Source organism: Emydura macquarii, unplaced genomic scaffold, assembly GCF_026122565.2.
Source record: "Emydura macquarii macquarii isolate MOO-44397 ecotype Brisbane River unplaced genomic scaffold, CSIRO-AGI_Emac_v2 contig_2636, whole genome shotgun sequence".
NCBI lineage: Eukaryota > Metazoa > Chordata > Testudines > Chelidae > Emydura > Emydura macquarii.
This window is the reverse complement of record NW_027132773.1, coordinates 6,034,035-6,052,482: the sequence shown is the minus strand read 5'-3', so window position 1 is coordinate 6,052,482 and position 18,448 is coordinate 6,034,035. Positions and strand designations below refer to the sequence as shown.

General features: G+C 36.2%; 1 protein-coding gene across 3 annotated transcripts in view; it reads left to right on the top strand.

Moving 5' to 3' along the window:
- Window positions 1-18,448, top strand: part of XPOT (exportin for tRNA) — a 53,932-nt gene that overhangs the window by 31,565 nt on the left and 3,919 nt on the right. For all 3 annotated transcript variants that reach the window (XM_067564105.1, XM_067564106.1, XM_067564107.1), the window contains 14 exons: window positions 892-1,128; window positions 1,498-1,536; window positions 3,205-3,267; window positions 5,271-5,395; window positions 6,347-6,491; window positions 6,649-6,768; window positions 6,985-7,079; window positions 8,348-8,417; window positions 9,708-9,946; window positions 10,538-10,823; window positions 13,553-13,742; window positions 17,015-17,131; window positions 17,215-17,330; window positions 17,666-17,713. In XM_067564105.1, the coding sequence (XP_067420206.1) occupies window positions 892-1,128; window positions 1,498-1,536; window positions 3,205-3,267; window positions 5,271-5,395; window positions 6,347-6,491; window positions 6,649-6,768; window positions 6,985-7,079; window positions 8,348-8,417; window positions 9,708-9,946; window positions 10,538-10,823; window positions 13,553-13,742; window positions 17,015-17,131; window positions 17,215-17,330; window positions 17,666-17,713 (1,890 nt within the window). The remainder of the gene's footprint in view (window positions 1-891; window positions 1,129-1,497; window positions 1,537-3,204; window positions 3,268-5,270; window positions 5,396-6,346; window positions 6,492-6,648; window positions 6,769-6,984; window positions 7,080-8,347; window positions 8,418-9,707; window positions 9,947-10,537; window positions 10,824-13,552; window positions 13,743-17,014; window positions 17,132-17,214; window positions 17,331-17,665; window positions 17,714-18,448) is intronic.

Genomic DNA, 18,448 nt, shown 5'->3' with positions numbered 1-18,448 from the left:
CTGTGCACAACATGGCCTTACAAGCTCATGCTGTGCAGGGGCTGCCATTTTGTAGACCAAATAGTGACCTTCTGTCTTGGCATTCGTGGAGCAGGTCTGGACATGTTTGAGGGGCAGATGACAGCATCTTGCTGGCTGATTCTGGCTCGTTGGACCTGTGACCCCATTTGGGGTCACGACCCACAGTTTGGGAACTGCTGCAAGGGTGAATGGAGAGACTCCAATATGCAAATTCTCCCTCAGTTGCTCTAAAGGGGATCTCTACTACTCTACCCTGATCCATGTGCATAATTTATAGTGTGCTTCAGGATGAATGGTTTTATAAATATGTAAAATACTACATATCTGTAATGAAGGGTGAAAATAAACATGTTCTTTTTTGAGAAATCTTCTAACAGTTTTACTTGAAGTTGGTTGCTTCTGCAAACATAAAAACAAATGTCTGCTATGTCTATGATTAACTCACTCTTCTGAAGATACTGTGTTTTTAAAATGATCTGCCATCTATTTATTACTTTTGTGTATGGACTTTTCCCAAAGTAAGCACTTGGGCTTGTGTACTTATAATTATACAGATTTCAGGGGAGTGTATGTATAAATAAAATCACTTTTCATTTTGAGGTAGGAAAGACAGGGACACTGACTCAGGAGAGGGAATTGGTGGCTGTTGTGAATACATTTTGCATTGCTTTAATATTTGTGTCCCCTTTCCACCAGCGGGATGGGGGGGGGGAGGTGCAGAAATCAGGAGACAAATATGCTGCTTCCTCACATAGCACTATGTACCTATTAGAGACCATTCATGAGCATTGCCCAAGAATCTATGCCACTTTGGGGAGCTTTGAGTCTTTGTTACTATTTCTAATCAGATGATCCCTGTTCTTCTTACAGGAAGATGATGTGGATTTTCTAGCCAGATTTTCTAAGCTGGTCAATGGAATGGGTCAAGCACTAATAACTAGCTGGACTAAACTGGTAAAGAATGGTGATATGAAGAGTGCTCAAGACACCTTGCAAGCTATTGAAGCAAAAGTGTCCCTAATGTTACAGCTGCTAATTCATGAAGATGATGATATCTCATCTAATATTATTGGGTTTTGTTACGATTACCTTCACATCTTGAAACAGGTAATTTAAAAAAAAAAAAAAAAAATTAGTTGTAATTCAATGCTGCGCCTGATGGCAATTTATTTTCTCCCTAACTTGTTAAGAACATTTACTTTGAAAGTCAGGTTACTTAAGTAATTGAATTTTTATAAAAAATACTTCCTAACTTGGTGTTTAACACACAATAGCTGTATGTATTGGTTTGTAGATATACTGCTTATGAACAGTTACATTTGAAGAATTTTGGAGAAATGAGATTGGATGAAATCTTGCGTTCTTTGAAAAATATGCTTGCAAGCAGCATTGGTGTTATAAGGAAAACATGTATATCTATTAGAAAGTACAGAATCACTTCTGATGAAAGATAACATTTGAAATGTCTCATTACAGCTCTCTGTGCTTTCAGACCAGCAAAAAGCTAATGTAGAGGTAAGACTGGTTGAAGTTTTTTCTTAGCAAAGCTCTGATTTGATAAATAACATTATTTTTGGTAAATGTGATCTCTAAAATTTTGAGCATTTTCACTTTTTGTTAAGACCACCTGTTTTGTATGTTAGTCTCAAAACATGGATCAGAAAAGTAGTCATGACTTGTCTTTAGGAACAGTGCGAGTTGCCCTCACATTAACAAAATTTTAGTTGAAATATATTTGGTTATTTTGCATTGTGCATATAAAGATGGAAATTGTTTTAGCACAGATCTTCTATCTCTCTTCCTCCCGATCAGCTATGTGTACTTCCCAATCTGTATCTTGAGCCCATTTTTTCATAATTCTGGGGATATTTTTATCCAGATTAAATGCACGTATAGTGATGTCATTATTTTGTATCTTTAGGCAAGCTAAGAAATTTTCCAATCTGTACTTTAGATTATTCTCTTTACATTGTTTTAATTGCCCGAATTCTGAGAAAAGCTGGGTTAGAGGGGGTTGGAGTTCAGATTCGGAAGGAGGGTCTTATGAAATGAAGCACACAGCATATTAAAAATTATTTATTACTTAAATGTTAGCTTTTCATTTTGGATACTGTGTGCTAATAGTCCTTTCAGCTTTCTCCTTGTGTAGTTCCAGTTCTGTTTCATTAGATCAAGGCAGGTTACTACTAAAACTGTAACTGGAAAAACAAGATAAGCGACTCATCTTCACGTAGAACCATATTATCAGAGTCCCTACCTGCCCTGTAGAAGCTGCTTAATACTAGAAAATCTACTCCTCTTTCTCACAAAATGATTCACAACTTCACCTCTTCAATATCCAGTTCATTTTACCCATTCTGCTATAGGCTTCTGGGCAGTTTTGTTGATTGTTTTCTAATAGGCATAACAAGAACCTTGATGTTCTTGTCATTTCACTTTTAACTTTTTAGAATAGCTTTTTATTCACAGAAAGAAATTAGAGGCTAATACTTCTATTGTAATATGTATTTTTAAAAAAAAAAAACTTTGAATACCTCAGAGTAACAAGTTCTAAAAATGGAAAAAACCATAAAACCCTGAAAAACCAGGGCGATTTATGTTTAAAAAAATACTTTTCCCCTGAACATTTATATTGTACACAATGAAAGATATGATGGAGCTATATGTGGTGGGAATTTTAACTTTGGGGTTTAACCATTTGGGTTGTATGTAGGAACTGGAGATCTGGATAATATTGCTAGAAATTGAGGCCTGTCAGTTATAATCAGTTTTTAAAAACTGGATTATAACTGAAGATTTGGTCACTTAGTATATCTGTTTCACAAAACCCCCGTGGAATATAATTTCCATTAAATCTCTTTGAACATTCTACCACAAGTATGGATTAATTTTTAATTATATCAGCATAGGTGCTGGAATTAAGGGTGCTGTCACACCCCCTGGCCTGAAGTGGTTTCCATTATATATAGGGTTTACAGTTTGGTTCAATTACTATCAGTACCCTCACTATAAAAATTGTTCCGGCACCACTGTATATAAACATCGGCTATTACATTTAAAAATATTTCCCAGATTGCTTTACTGCAAAGTGTAGTGCTCGGATATTATGTAGTTATCAATTACTGTGTATAACTTGTTGGAATACTGGATTAGACTAGTTTTATCACCCTTTCTTTACAATAGGCAATTATGTTGGCTGTTATGAAGAAGTTGACCTATGATGAAGAGTATAATTTTGAAAACGAGGTAAGATGTCCTATTTAGATATACCTTCAGTTTAAATTACAGACTATTTGGTTTAAATGAGGAATCTTAAGATTCATGTAGATAACTTTGTTTAAAAATTGTGAATACCAATCACTGTATTAGTTTTTTATCTAGGATAAGATTTGAAGCCTATTCTCTCAATGCAAGCATATCTTCTGTTAATATCCATGGGAGCTATGTATGTATCAAAAGGGGAATAGTCTTAAAAATTAGTGTTTGGGTGATAACTACGTACAGGAATTTTTGGAAAAATCTGTCTGAACTGAAGTATGATTTAAATTAGTGCATTGAACTGAGCTCACAAACTGCATACTCATGCATACTGTTCCTTGTGGCACCATGTACTAGATGACTGGGGTATCCACAACAGTGCTTAAAATTAACACTGAATTTCCAAGTACAGAAAAAAGAAAATAGTGTCTAATTTTTAGACAGGCATACTGTTTTTGGTACTGATCAAGTATCTCTCAAATTGTTTGGTATTAACTTGAATAGCTGTAAGTGAACTGCATTTGGGTCAGACCCAGACTTGTAGCAAGAAACCAAATGACTATGCAAGAGGATCTCAAACCCACACGTGCCTTTTTTCAGATATTTAAATACTTCCTAACTAGGAGTTGCTCTTCCAGTGCCTCATTATGCTGCTTGTTTCTTGACCAACTAGCCAACCTGCAGAATTTGACAATTAATTTAATCTATGGCTGGAAGTCAAGGGTAGCAATTTGAGATCCTGTGCTGAAGGGGAAAAATATTATTTGTGGCCTTAGAGGAGCGATTTCTGTAATGAACTTTTGTGGAGGTTCCTTTTGGGTTCTGCTGGAAGGTGAGAGATAGTAGGCGCAATTTTTGTACGATTAAGTAGGCTGGCTAAAGAAGGAAGGTGGTTTTGAGATGTTTGCATTTTGTTAGTGTAGAGGGACTGGGAAGCTGATGAGAGGCAAGAATCATAGGGCTAGAAGGGACCTCGAGTCCCATATGCTGAGGCATGACGAACTATACCTACACCATCCCTGATGTGTTTATCTAACCTCTTTTTAAAAATGTCCAAATCTGGGAATTCCACAACCTCCCCTAGCAACCTGCTCCAATGCCTAACTATCCTTTATAGGTAGAAAATCTTTCCTAATATCAAATCTAAATCTCTTTTGCTAGGCATTAAGCCCATTACTACTTGTCCTACCTTCAGTGCATGTGGAGAACTATTGATCATCATCATCTTTATAACAGCTCAATATAGTTGAAGACTGATTGTTTTCCCTTTGTCTTCTTTTCTCAAGACTAAACACGTCCAGTTTTTTAGCCTTTCCTCGTGGGTTAGGTTTTCTAACTTTCTATCACTTTTGTTGCCCTCCTCTGGGGTCTTTGCAAATTGTCCATATCTTTCTTAAAGTTTAGTGCTCAAAACTGGATGCAGTACTCTAGTTGTGGCCTAACCAGTGCTGAGCAGAATGGAAGTGCTGTACCTTTAGAATTTTCCATCTCCTTGCCTCCATTTTTCAGATGTTACTGTGGTAGTGATTTAAGAGCCTACATAAGAGGTGGCTTGGGCTACTTGCTATGATCAGCATTTAATCAGTTGGGATCTATGACTTAATTTTAAAGTTGAAGGAGAACTGTATTCTTGGACAGAACAAGTGGGTAGAAAGAGAGAGTGGGCTGGAGGCCCCCCCTCTTTTTTTCTCTTCTGTCTTAGGTATTTAGATTGTAAGATTTTCCGGGTGTGGATTCTCTGTATTCTGAATGCAGTGGTGCCCTGTTCTCAGTTGGGGCCTCTAGGTGTCAGTGTAATACAGAAAATAAAGAAATGGCCTGTCATTCGGACACAAGCACAAATAAGATGACTGGTATGTGTCTCTACCCAATTAACTTTTCATAATTCATGTATCACGACTAATCACAACCTAGTTTTCTAAAGATGTAATTTTTAGATGTTTGTCCTAAACATGCAAATGTGGATTACATGAAGAATGAATGTGTTGCAGGGTGAAGATGAAGCCATGTTTGTGGAATACAGAAAACAGCTGAAACTATTGTTGGACAGATTAGCTCAGGTCTCACCAGAGTTACTATTGGCTTCTGTCCGTAGAGTTTTTAACACTACACTGCAGTAAGTTATATTTCTTCTAGTTAGCTTTAAGAAAGATTGCTCTTTCAAGTTCATGCTGAGTTTTAGGCTTGATGCAACAACAGATGACAAATTTCTCATGTGGGCTGTCAAAACTCCCAGGTAAACCATTCTTTACATTTCATTTACTAGTCTGTTTCATTTTGCTGTGTCTTCAGCAGTAAAATCTTAATTATTCTTTTAGACTCAAATTTCTAGAAAAATCTTAGTTTGAGAGAAGGCACCTATTTTAGAGTCTAAGCCCTCATTTAATATTACAAACAGATCAAGTGATTATCACTGTCCTCTCACTTTAGGGACCAACTGCATAGTTTCTCCTTAGCTTTTCATCATGTGGCTAAATATGTTTCTGCTTAAATATTTTTAAAGCTAATAGCGAAAACTACCAACATATTTGAGGGAGTGAGAAGCGGTGATAAACTGGTGCTAGTGGAAGGGGCAGTTTCATCAAATATTGCTACTTTCAAGGCACAGTAAGAGTAGCTAACGGAGAGGAAAAGCAACAATCAAGTGTTCCTTTAAAACTTAAAACACTCATATCATACCAGATTTATCTTCCTTCTCAACCCCAAACAGCAGCTATAGTATTAACGTAGAATGTTCCTTCACTGTTTCAATGATACTATTATAATGGTGAAAAGAGATGCCTATCTGTAAATGTAAAAAATAATGCTCTCCAATAGCCAATATTTCAGGATGCCAGTGTTCTTATAGTCTTTGTTTGCCTAGTTAAAGTATAACTGATTGTTCGGTGCTATATTTAATGAAAACTGCACTTCTGTAGTCTCTCTTCCATGCCATGCAGCTCAAGGCACTTCACAAGAAAATACTGAGAAATATATTCAGTTATAAAATTGGTAGTTTGGGTGTTTCATGAAGCTCCATTGGCTAATGTGACCTTTACTGAGGCATAATCTTGTATCCTTTTTGTAGGAATTGGCAGTCTACACCGTTTATGGAAGTAGAAGTAGCAATAAGGCTCCTCTATATGCTGGCTGAGGCTCTCCCTGTATCTCATGGTGCTCACTTCTCGGGTGATGTTTCAAAAGCAAGTGTTTTGCAGGACATGATGCGAACGGTAAGTATTTCAGATGTAAGAGTCACTTAAATGTTTCACTCTTTACTAGCAATTTTTTCTTTTAACATGACAGGCTCATTGTGATTATCAGTATGTCAAACTGTAGGCATACATTGTAAGTGATTAATCCTAATTTCTTAATGCATTTTCCCTGCAGCTGGTGACATCTGGTGTTAGTGCCTATCAGCATACATCAGTGACATTGGAATTCTTTGAAACAGTGGTTAGATATGAGAAATTTTTTACTGTGGAACCTCAACACATTCCAAATGTTTTAGTAAGTTTGATAATTCATTCAAAACTTCTTAGTTTATTTTCTCCAATTAGATAATGTAAATGTTGGGAGGTTTTTGGGGTTTGGAGAACTTGTCTGTCCTTCCTTGCCTATTTTCTGAAAAAGATAAAGATGATAAATTTGAAATTTTGTTGCTTTGTTAAATTTTCTGCTTGTGTACCATGAACAGAAGATGAAATATTTTTATTTTAATTGCAGATGGCATTCTTAGATCAGCGAGGTCTTCGCCATACTAATCCAAAAGTGCGAAGCCGAACAGCTTACCTCTTTTCCAGATTTGTCAAGTCTCTTAAGTAAGTGAGTTGTTTCAAATGTTTTGTTTTTACAAAAAGATTGCACGTGATGAGAGAGCAGTGATTTGCTGAATTTTCAATAGAAGAAGCAGGGGTTGAAATGAACAAGAATAAAGTGGTACACCATACAAGCACTTCTCTGGCTGATCCACTAAGTTCTGTAAAATTCAGACAGTACGGCAGAGAATCTTAAAATGTGGACTGAAGCAGAGTTGTCTGAATCTGTAGAAAGAGGAAAAACTGAGATGCAAACTCTCCCAATTCACCTCAGTTTGGTATTAACTCTGAAGTCTAATGATAGTGATAGACTTATCAATATCAACTTTCGCTGCTCATCATCTTAGTGGAAACAGCCAGCAACTGTGGGCAGATCCTGGGTAGAGTTCCAGTATTATTCCAAAGTGTGACAACCTGAAAACAACTTACACAAGAGTTAACCAAATTTTGAATATACAGTTATTCTCTTCAACCTATTAGGCGAAACTTGTTCTGTAGGGGGTTTATTTAATAATACAGTTAAAACTCTTCAATCTGTGGTATGAATGGTAACTGCAAATCACATTGGTCCTAGTTCTCAAGCACAAATATTGCACCTAAATGCAAGAAAAACTCTTGAACAATACATCAGACATTGGAACCTGACCCTTTTTCAACTGTTAATGAGAACACTTAACTGAGCCCTGGTCTACACTATGACTTACATCAGTATAACTACATCGCTCAGGCGTGTGGAAAATCCACACCTTTGAGCAACGTAGTTATACCAACCTTACTCTTCGTGTAGATAGTGCTATATCAATGGGAGAGCTTCTCACGATGACATCGCTACCATCTCTTGGTGAAGTGTAATACCTATGCCAACGGAAGCAACTCTCCTGTTGGCGTAAGTAGTGTCTGCCGTAAGTGCTACAGTGTCTATGCTGCTGCAGCGCTGTAAGTGTAGACAAGCTCTGAGATTAACAGGGCCATTCCCCTTGTCAGCTATTTTTCCAGGCTCTCTGCAGATTCATGCAGACATCTCTGCATTCATTATGTTCACATTTGTGAGGTTTTCCTCACAATCAGAATAACCAAAGACTTTTTTTAAAATTAAAACTGCTATTCTTGAAAACACCACAGGAGCATGAGAGGTACCAGTTCACCATATTGGTCCAACCCAAACCCTAGTCTTCCCAACTTGGAGCAGGGTTCTCTCTTGCAGTAATGCTAATAATTTGTAAGTGGTGATTTCTATAAATATGTATTGCTATTTAAATGTTTTACTTCAGTAAACAGATGAACCCCTTTATTGAAGATGTTCTGAACAGAATACAAGATCTCCTAGAACTTTCTCCACCTGTAAGTATTTCTGATTTCCTATAAAATCTCATAGATGAAGTTTGTTGATTTATATTCATCTGGGTGCGTAGGTACCAATGCTCCAATTCAGTAAGTACTTAAATACATTTCTAAATTTCTACACATGAAGTAGTCCCATTGAATTCCTGGGACTTCATGAAACTATTCATGTGATTTAAAGTTGAGCAAATGCTTAAGTTTCTTATTGAATTAAGGTCCTAGAGAGCATGGATTTTAGAAATACCTGTGCAGATGAGATTTCTACCTGTTGATAATCCTTTGAAAATCTTTGAAACTGGTGCAAGGTCTGGAAACAGTTGCAACTCCTACTGATACTTCTGTTAAGCTGTACTGATCTGTCACAAACACTGGAGAAGGAGACTGTAGTGGGCCTGAATAGCTGAGGCCTGGCCTGATGTGAGTAGTTAACACATGAAGGAAGGCCTCATTTCTTGGAGGATAGAATTAGGGAGGTAAATGGATCATTAGACTGACACAGAACGTTTATGCTAGAGACTAAAAGTAAATAGGCCAGTAAGCTAAAAAGGCAGAATATCTGAGCCAGCTAAGGTAAGAAGGAGGACACTCAGGCAACCATTTACTAACAATGGACAAGGTAAGTTAAGAATGTAGAGAGAAAGTAAAGAGTAGTTTCGAGCGTGGGCAGAGCTTGCTGCACAGGGATTGGTTCCTGCAAAATAACTAAGCCAAACCAAAAATGTGTGGAGTAATGTATAATAGATGCAATGAAATATGTAAATGTATATAAAGGTAGAGGCCTTCTGTGTAACTTTGGATGTGTGATACGCCCTATACCCATCCCCTATGCTTGAGTCTGTAGCTTTGCTGTATGCCAAATAAAGGAATCTGCGTGACAAGATCTGGAGTCCAACTGAGGGTTTTTTGGATCCCAGAAAACTGGATGATGTGTTCTTCCAGCACTGGACGTGGTATTCTGGATAAGCCAAGTGGAAAAGGTCTCTTAGAAAATCCCAACAGCCTGTATTCCAGACTTTTTTTATTTTATACTTTCTTCTAATTTATACCCAAGATATAATGAATTCATAACTAAAACAAATTCATTTTCCATTTTTGTGAAAAATAATTTTTTTCTGTAGAGATTTCTCTTTACTCCTTGTCCTTTGACCATTCTCTTTGGACTTTTATATAGATTTAGTAGAATAAAATTTAAGTACTATATATAATATTAATGTAATATATTATATATAATATAATAAATATATAATAATAAAGAATATATATAAATCACCAATCTGTCTTTGGTTCTAGGAAAATGGTTACCAGGCTTTATTAAGCAGTGATGATCAACTATTCATTTATGAGACAGCTGGAGTACTGATAGTTAACAGTGAATACTCTGCAGACAGGAAACAGGTTCTAATGAGGAATCTGTTGACTCCACTAATGGAGAAGTTTAAAGTGCTGCTAGAAAAACTGATGATGGCACAAGATGACGACAGACAGGTGGCACTGGCTGACTGCCTCAATCATGCTGTTGGTTTTGCTAGGTGGGTACGGAACAATTTACTCAACAGGTACTAGGGTTTTTTGTTTTTTTTTCCCAAGAGAAAAGTGTTTGGAATCAGGCTTGTCATTGTTTTTGTTGAATTTCTGTGCAAGCATTTATTACCCAAAAATCTGTTTGGTTGTCTCTCCAAACAACCCAGAAAATCAGGGAAGGTACCTCTTAGGAAAAGGTGTCAGTAGAGAATCTAAGTATCAAGAGTTTTCAAAATCCTTGAGTTTTATTGAGTTTATAGTGAATGAAACACTTACTATTAAATGGTTTATGAAACATCTTATGAAGAACTTCACTTAAAATAAAGTGAATATTCTAGTGCTGTCCATTTTGGACCATTTGTGAATTGTAAATTCATTCAGACTTAAATCTCAAAATGTTGTGTTTTTAGTGTGAAATAAATACATTTGGTAAGTGACTAGAAGACTTGATGCCTTGAGTGTTTGACTCCCCATTTCAGGAAATTTTAATGTTTGAATAGTACATTTGAGTTCTTAAATATCTAAAGTACATTATTGCTTTTCATTCCCACTGGAATGTGAACTAATAGAAAACTTTGTGTGTTCATTTGTTTGCACAGCCGAACCAGCAAAGCTTTCAGTAACAAGCAGACAGTAAAGCAGTGTGGCTGCTCTGAAGTATACCTGGACTGCTTACAGACATTTTTGCCAGCACTCAGCTGTCCCTTACAAAAAGAAGTTATCAGAAGTGGTGTCCGCACGTTCCTTCACCGCATGATTATTTGCCTAGAGGAAGAAGTTCTTCCATTCATCCCTTCTGCTTCAGAACACATGCTCAAAGATTGCGAAGCAAAAGACCTTCAAGAATTCATTCCTCTCATAAACCAAATCACAGCTAAGTTCAAGGTGTGAGTCTGACAGTTTATGGGGTAGAAGGTTTCAACTCCTGCTTCCTGGCCCTAGAAAAAGGGTCCGTGCATGTGGAGGAACGTAAACTTCATAGAATTGTACTTCAAGCTTTATTTTGTAGGTGTAAATGCTTTTTATTAATAAATACCTACATAAGGAGGAGGAAATGAACGTATCTTGGGACATTCCCAAGAACTAAATGGGTTTTCTTTCTTTAACAGTAGTTACTCCAAAAAGCATCAGAAATAACTTTTTTTTTCTTTTCTTTTAAGATATAGTTTATGGATTTTGATATTTCACTGCTTTAAAAAACATCTTTTTATATTGACAGGAAACATGATAGTTGTTCTCCATGATGAAGTTAGTATTGAATAGGCAAAATACCAAAGTGCTAAATTTAATTTGAAAAATTGCTAATCACTCAACAGTGATTAAACCTGAAGTGAACTTTCTGTTCCTTTTTCTTTTTTTGTAGCGAGATTTACGGGTATGTACACAGATATAGAGGTAAAAAATGCAGGTAGGTATGCAAGTTTTAGATATGGTGTGTGGATGTTCATTGGAGAACACTGGTGTACAGGAACTTGGTGCATTATTATTATACAAAAAATATACACGGGTACTTAGTGCACTACTATACAAGATAAGTCCACAAATAGTGTGGAGCTCTTAAACCTAGGTAGAAACATGGGTTTTTTGAAGCAGAACTAATGTCTAGGAATGTGTGCAGATGTGTTCAATGAGATTGACAGAAACTTTCACTATTGAACTGGAGAGTTTCTCAAATCATGGTTGGTCACATTGTGCTGTTTCCTCATTTCAAATTGCTCAATTGTACTGAATGAGAACTAAAAATACATTAAATTACTGACCTAGTATTACTTTTCAATGTCAGCAATTGTAGTTGCTGCAAGAATATTATACGTTCATGAATGGGAAGGGAGATTGTCTCATGGACCATTTATGGACAAAATTTGTCCCCAGTATGAAAAAGCTTTAGAAGCCCTGGTGTATAAACTCTTTTAAACCGGTCTTTCAGTTGAAGGTTTCTTGTGAAATATACTAAAGGGCAGAGTTTGATATGAAAATACTAAAGAAAAAAAATATTAGTGTGCTATCATGGAGGTATGGCAGAAACATATGGGAAATCTAGGCTCTGGGGCACTGCTGGGAATTTCACACTCTGAACTCTGAGTGAAGGTGATGGGATGTAAAGATTATGGCAAGTTTTGGGAAGTTAGGGGAAGAAGAAGTGGTTTCCACAGTGGCAGTATATTCTGTTAGCTTTTCAGATGACACTGATTGCAGTTCAAGATAGAGTAAGGAAGTAAATCACCATCTGGGTGGGATAAATAGGGATTGCCTGTTGACCTCAGTAAAAACCGACAGCGGATTGAGAAGAAAAGGAATCGTGTGTTGGGAACAGGCATAAAGGGGAAGCACATAGCCATAAAAAGTAAACTAGTCAATTCTTACTATAACTTTAGTGTTGATGATGATGATGATGATGATCCTAATCACATGCAGCTTTCTCTCATCTTGAATTGCTTTTTAAAATTTTATTAGTCAATCATCTTTCTCAGTAACTGGTTTCTGATATCTGTTTATGCATAAAAACTGTACTTTAATTTTTTTAAAAGCCTAGTGCTAATTAGGAAAATGACATAAGGTAAGAGAGACAATATTTCATCTCTCTATCTTTCTACTGGTGTGCATATTTGAGAATACATGATAGTGTAGAGTGTGGCATGTGTATATTATAAGCCTAAGGTTTGAATGGATGCATTACTTAATAGTGGCAAAGCCTTGAGTCTTCATTAGAGTTCAGTATTTCAGTGCTCTTGAACTACAATATTGTACACCTGTCATGGACAGCTAACTGCAGGAAAAACAAGTTTGACACTAGTATCATATCACCAAAAGGTCCTCAATCTAACCATTTTTGAAAATTCTATTCTGCCGGGCAGTCATGTCTCTGTTTGAAATTTCAAATTGGCGGAAATTAAGGTAACTTGATGACCCCTTACCTATTTTCAGGCTTTAACCAAGAAAACTTGAAGTTGAGAGTGCCACAGATGGTGATACAAAAACAAAGGGTGGACTGCTGTCAACTTCTACATTTTGTAACCTCTCTAGATATAATCTAAAATAAATTTTCTATAATTTAAATGCCATGATTTTGCAATCCAACATCTTGAGATCTTCCGGGATTTTGAAGCAAGTGCTTTTCATACATTGGAAAACTGGAAAATCTCCCTTTTCCAGAAGGATATTGTTTTTCCACTTCACAATCTGCAAACTGACAATAGATGATAAATCTGTTGATGCAGGATTAAATATTTCTCCTCTTGAGCCTCAGTATAGTTCTGGTGGAGGAAGAATGAGAGAATCCCACATGAGGGGTGGGGGAAATAGCTACCTTTATTTTCTGAGAAATGGATATCTGAAATGGCTCAGATTTGAAATATTAGAATTGAGGTAGATGGATTAGTGGGCATGGGAGTATGATGAATGTTGTATCATGGGTGCCATTTCTACCTGTCTGTTTCTGTCTATACACAGATGGTGCCTGACTATTTTAACCTCATTATGTTTAAAATATTGGAAGTGACAACAAAAGCTAATTAAAATAAATCTCTTCTCTGTGATAATTTTAATTTCCAACCATCAATCTTTGTAGTGAGCTGTCAGCTGACACTGTTTTTTTTCTCCCCCCACCTCTACAGACCCATGTTTCCCCATTTCTGCAACAGATGTTTATGCCACTACTTCATGCTATTTTTGAAGTATTGCTCCGTCCAGCAGAAGAAAATGACCAATCTGCTGCTTTAGAAAAGCAAATGTTACGGAGAAGTTATTTCGCCTTTCTGCAGACTGTCACTGGCAGTGGAATGAGTGAAGTCATAGCTAATCAGGGTGAGCAGTCAATCACGAGATCACACCATGAATCACTTTTACCAATACAACAAACAGTTTTGTTTGCCAAAATCATTAGCACTATTCCTGCTAAATGCTATTAAATATACTTAAGGTAGGATCAACTACCTTAAATAGATTATACTTCATTTTGGCTGTTTAAACAAGAATTCTAGTTTGTAACATTTATAAATAATATATAAACTATTCATAGTGATCATTTTGGCAGTGTTTTGTGACTTAAAATTTGTTTGAGCATATCAGTGGTGGAATGAGATTTCAGATAAAGTAGTGCAAGCACATCTATGGAAATGCATTTAATATAGCTAGCAAAGTGTATCACTTACGACCAACTGTTAGATGAAATACATAGTTATAAGAATGAGTAACCTTGCCCCAGTACCTTTTTAAGGTGTTTGCAGCTGACTCTGTGCTAGCACTCTATGGCACATCAGTGGGAATAAACTACAGCTCCTCCTTTCTCTACCTTGGTTACCTGTTAGCACCATCTGTTTTCTCTTCTTATCCTGATGTCAGATATTTGTTTCAATTCCTTTGGTGTCTAGTTAGCACCTATTTCCCATCATTAATAGATAAATACAAATTTTGGGCCATTTGCCACTAAAGGCAGTTTCAAATGTTTTGTTGACTTAATTGGTGCAGAATCTGTTTAAACATTATTTTGTTAAATGGAGCTTTAGCAGGTTGAGAGAAGAAACACATGAAAATCTGAAAAGCTTTAAATTTTCATCTAGGCAAGACTGCAAAAAGCCACACTAATATGGGTTAAGACGGTGGTTCTCAACCAAGGGTACGTGTACCCCCGGGGGTACACAGAGGCCTTCCAGGGCGTGCATCAACTCATCTAGATATTTGCTGAGTTTTACAACTACATAAAAAGCACTAGCGAAGTCAGTACAAACTAAAATTTCATTCAGACAATGACTTTATACTGCTCTATAAACTGTGTGCTGAAATGTAAGTACAATATTTATATTCCAATTGATTTATTTTATAATTATATGCTAAAAATGAGCCATTTTTCAATAGTGTGCTGTGACACTTTTTTGAATTTTTATGTCTGATTTTTGTAAGCAATTAGTTTTTAAGTGAGGTGAAACCTGGGGTACACAAGACAAATCAGACTCCTGAAAGGGGTACAGTTGTCTGAAAAGGTTGAGACCCACTGGGTTAAGATACCAGTGCTGAACACATTTATTAGAGGACAAGCAGTAAACAGCGAGGTGGGAAAACTTCCAGGTGACAATTATTTAGACTGAGGAATGTCAAAGGAACTTAATAAAGCTAAGTATATAGGGGCAACACAATGGGAGAAATTTGGTTTTGGTTTTTTTTACACAAGGATCACCATACGTGTTGGAAAGAACTAGAATATTATTGAGTTTAAACTAGCTGTACCAACTGGAGAGGGGAGGGATGGGCAGGGCTGTGCCAGTTGTGAACAGCTCAATAAAAACCTCTGCTCAATGTGCAATAGGGGTCAAAAGAGAAAACAAAACATTGGAATGTTTAAAGAATAGGATAGCAAATACTGAAAATGTTTTAAAATGCCATTGTCAATCACTATGTTCAGCTCTTATCTTTTCAAAAAGAAAAATTAATGAGATACAGAAATAAGTGACAAAAAATGAGGCTAAAAAGGCTTCCACATGAAGAAACTGAAAAGACTAGATGTCTTCAGTTTGGACAAGAAACCAATAAGGGACATGGTAGAGGGATACAAAATAACAAATGGAATAGGGAATCCTTGGGATTATCTGTCTCATAATATAAGAACAGGGAAACATATATAACATTGAAAGGCAACAGACCAAAACCTGATGAAAGGAAGTATTACTTATACAGTGTATGATTAACCTGAGGAACTCAGAGCTACCAAATTTATTGAGGCCAAGAGTTAGGTAGAAAAGGATAAAGCACTTACATAGATAAAAACATCTACAGTTGTTACACTTTGATGCATAAAGATTTGATCATCTAAGCCATTTATACACTGGGGTTTAGGAAGAACTTCTGTGAGCAGACTATTCCATAATTGTCACTACGGGGCTACACATTCCTCTGAATACATGTACTGACCACTATCAGAGACTGGATACTGGACTAGGTAGACCACTGGCCAGATCCAGCATGGCAGTTTTTGTGTTAAGTATAAATGTAAGACTGTGATAGCTATAAATGTTTCTTGTAGTAAACACTGTCACAGGACCTTTACTTCAGACAGCATGCTAGTGAGTTTTCCCAGTGTCTGCGTTCATAACTTGTCTTTCTGTCCTCTTTCCTCACTCTCCATGTTCAGTGTCCTGACTTCAAACAGAAAGGACTTCTTAGTTCTTAGATACAGGTGTTCATTTTCATAAGTATTGTGAGACATGACATCATCTTGGGTACATGTAACTTTTATCATTATAATTTTTCAATTTCCTCCTCCTTAGAAGTGAAATCGGCTCACTCTATAGTAATGGCCAATTTCACATTGCTATTTTTGAACTGGTAAAGAGCTGATAGCTTTAACACTTTTTCAGAAGAAATCTCTCTGTTAGTTTCTATTTAAACCTTGCTTCTTTGGGAAGGGTCTCTTTTCAGTTGTAAATGTAGCATCTTCCTCCATTGGAACGGTTAACAATTCCACTCCACAGGTTCTTGCAGGTTCAGGGATTTCTAGAAAATTCTATTAAAAATGTACACTTCAGCAGATTACATGTGGTTAAAAAAATACATAAAATACCTTATTATATAGATCTGGCTGTCAGACAACCATAGAACTTGTCATGGCAGTACTTTTATCAAGATCAAAGTTCTTATTTTGTATATTATTTTGTCCGGGGTTGTGTATTAATCAGTTTTTTTCAAAAGCCATGAGGAATTTCATCTGTCTACCTCAGCAGTTTATAATCTTATTTCTGTCAATCATAAACATGTATTATTGGTAGAAACATGGTGAATCAGGATGGTTGCCAGAGAATATATTTTATAGCTATATTATAAATTATTCCATAGAAACTGGTTTGTCATTTTAAGTTCACAGAATATTTCAAAGTTTTCTATATTCTGTTATAACATTTTGTAAGTTGAAAATCACGTTTGAAATCTTTTCCTCTATAAATGAGAATTAGATAACAAACAATTCTGCCCTTTGTGTGATGCATAAAGGTCTCAAAGGCTTAAAAAATTAGGTCTCAGTACATGCTGGAGAACTTGTTAATTTTATCTTTACGGTAAATTAGATTTTCAATATTCATCTATTGTAGATGCAGAGAATGTGGAGCGTGTGTTGTTCACTATCATCCAAGGAGCAGTGGACTATCCAGATCCTATTGCACAGAAAACATGCTTTATTATTCTTTCTAAGCTGGTGGAGCTTTGGGGTAAATTTGCATTCATACTCTGACAGCTTTATGATCAGTAATTGTTTAGAAAGATAAAATCTGAACACTGCTTTCCTTTTCAGGGGGCAAAGATGGACCAGTAGGTTTTGCAGACTTTGTCTACAAGCATATTGTCCCTGCATGTTTCTTAGCGCCTTTAAAACAAACTTTTGACTTGGCAGATGCACAGACAGTATTGGTATGTACTATGATATATTTACTTTAACATACACATGACAACTTTTAGATGTTGCAGTATGCATGCAACAAAGAATTGATTTGACTGATAAAAACAAAAGGCACTTTCATTTATATGAAACAATTAGATTGGTCATTCTTTGAGGGGTGCTAATACTGCAGGCCCTCCTGCACTTAAAACTCAAGTTGATTTCAGTGAGAGATCTGTATGCAGAAGACTACAGGACTGAGTCCCTAACATACATGTGTGGTATTAACAAAAGTTAACATTCAACACTAGCTGCTGATAAGTGTTTGTTTTGAAATCTTAGGGGGTTTATTGTTTTTGTTTTGCAGGCTTTATCAGAATGTGCAGTGACATTAAAAACAATTCATCTCAAAAGGGTAAGGCTTATAAAACTTAGTGTAAAACTACATGTGTATCTTAAAGGGGTTTCTTCCAGTTAAATTTCTCTCCAGAAGCTAGTAAGTGTCTTTATGTGGAGAGAAGAATGAGATTAATTCCAGGGGAATTTGCAGAAATCATTGACTAGAATGAGTTAAACACAACATCAAATAGTTTGTTCCTCTGTATGTTAATTATTGCAGAACCTTTAAAGTTGCCACAAAATATAAATTCAACTGTGTTTAAAAAATGATTTAAATCAACTGAATCCAATGATAGTTAATTACTCTATCAGTGTAATAATTACACCAAGTTCAAGGGATCTGTGATTTTGAAAGAGTTATATATATTCTTTGGTAGTCCATATCTGGATCTCTTCATGTAAAGTAGTTTCACGCTGCATAGTGACTAAAAATGGCATATTCTTACTCAACAAATTTGTTTATTTTGTGTCAGACATGCAGGCTTTAGTGACTAAAATAAGCTTTTGCTATTTTTTTACTTTTGTTCACAATGCTGTAAAGCCAACATAGATATGAGAGAATTATATGGATTATATTTCTTATGCCTCACAAACTAAATTCCAATTACAGGGCTAATGACTTCTGCTTGTACAAACCTATTTGATTCTTTTTGCCTTTCCTAGATGGCACATGGAATCTTGTTCTTCAGCATAGGGGGGTACCAAAGGTAGTTGGTAAACACTACAAAAACTATCTAGTGAATTGGAGGCA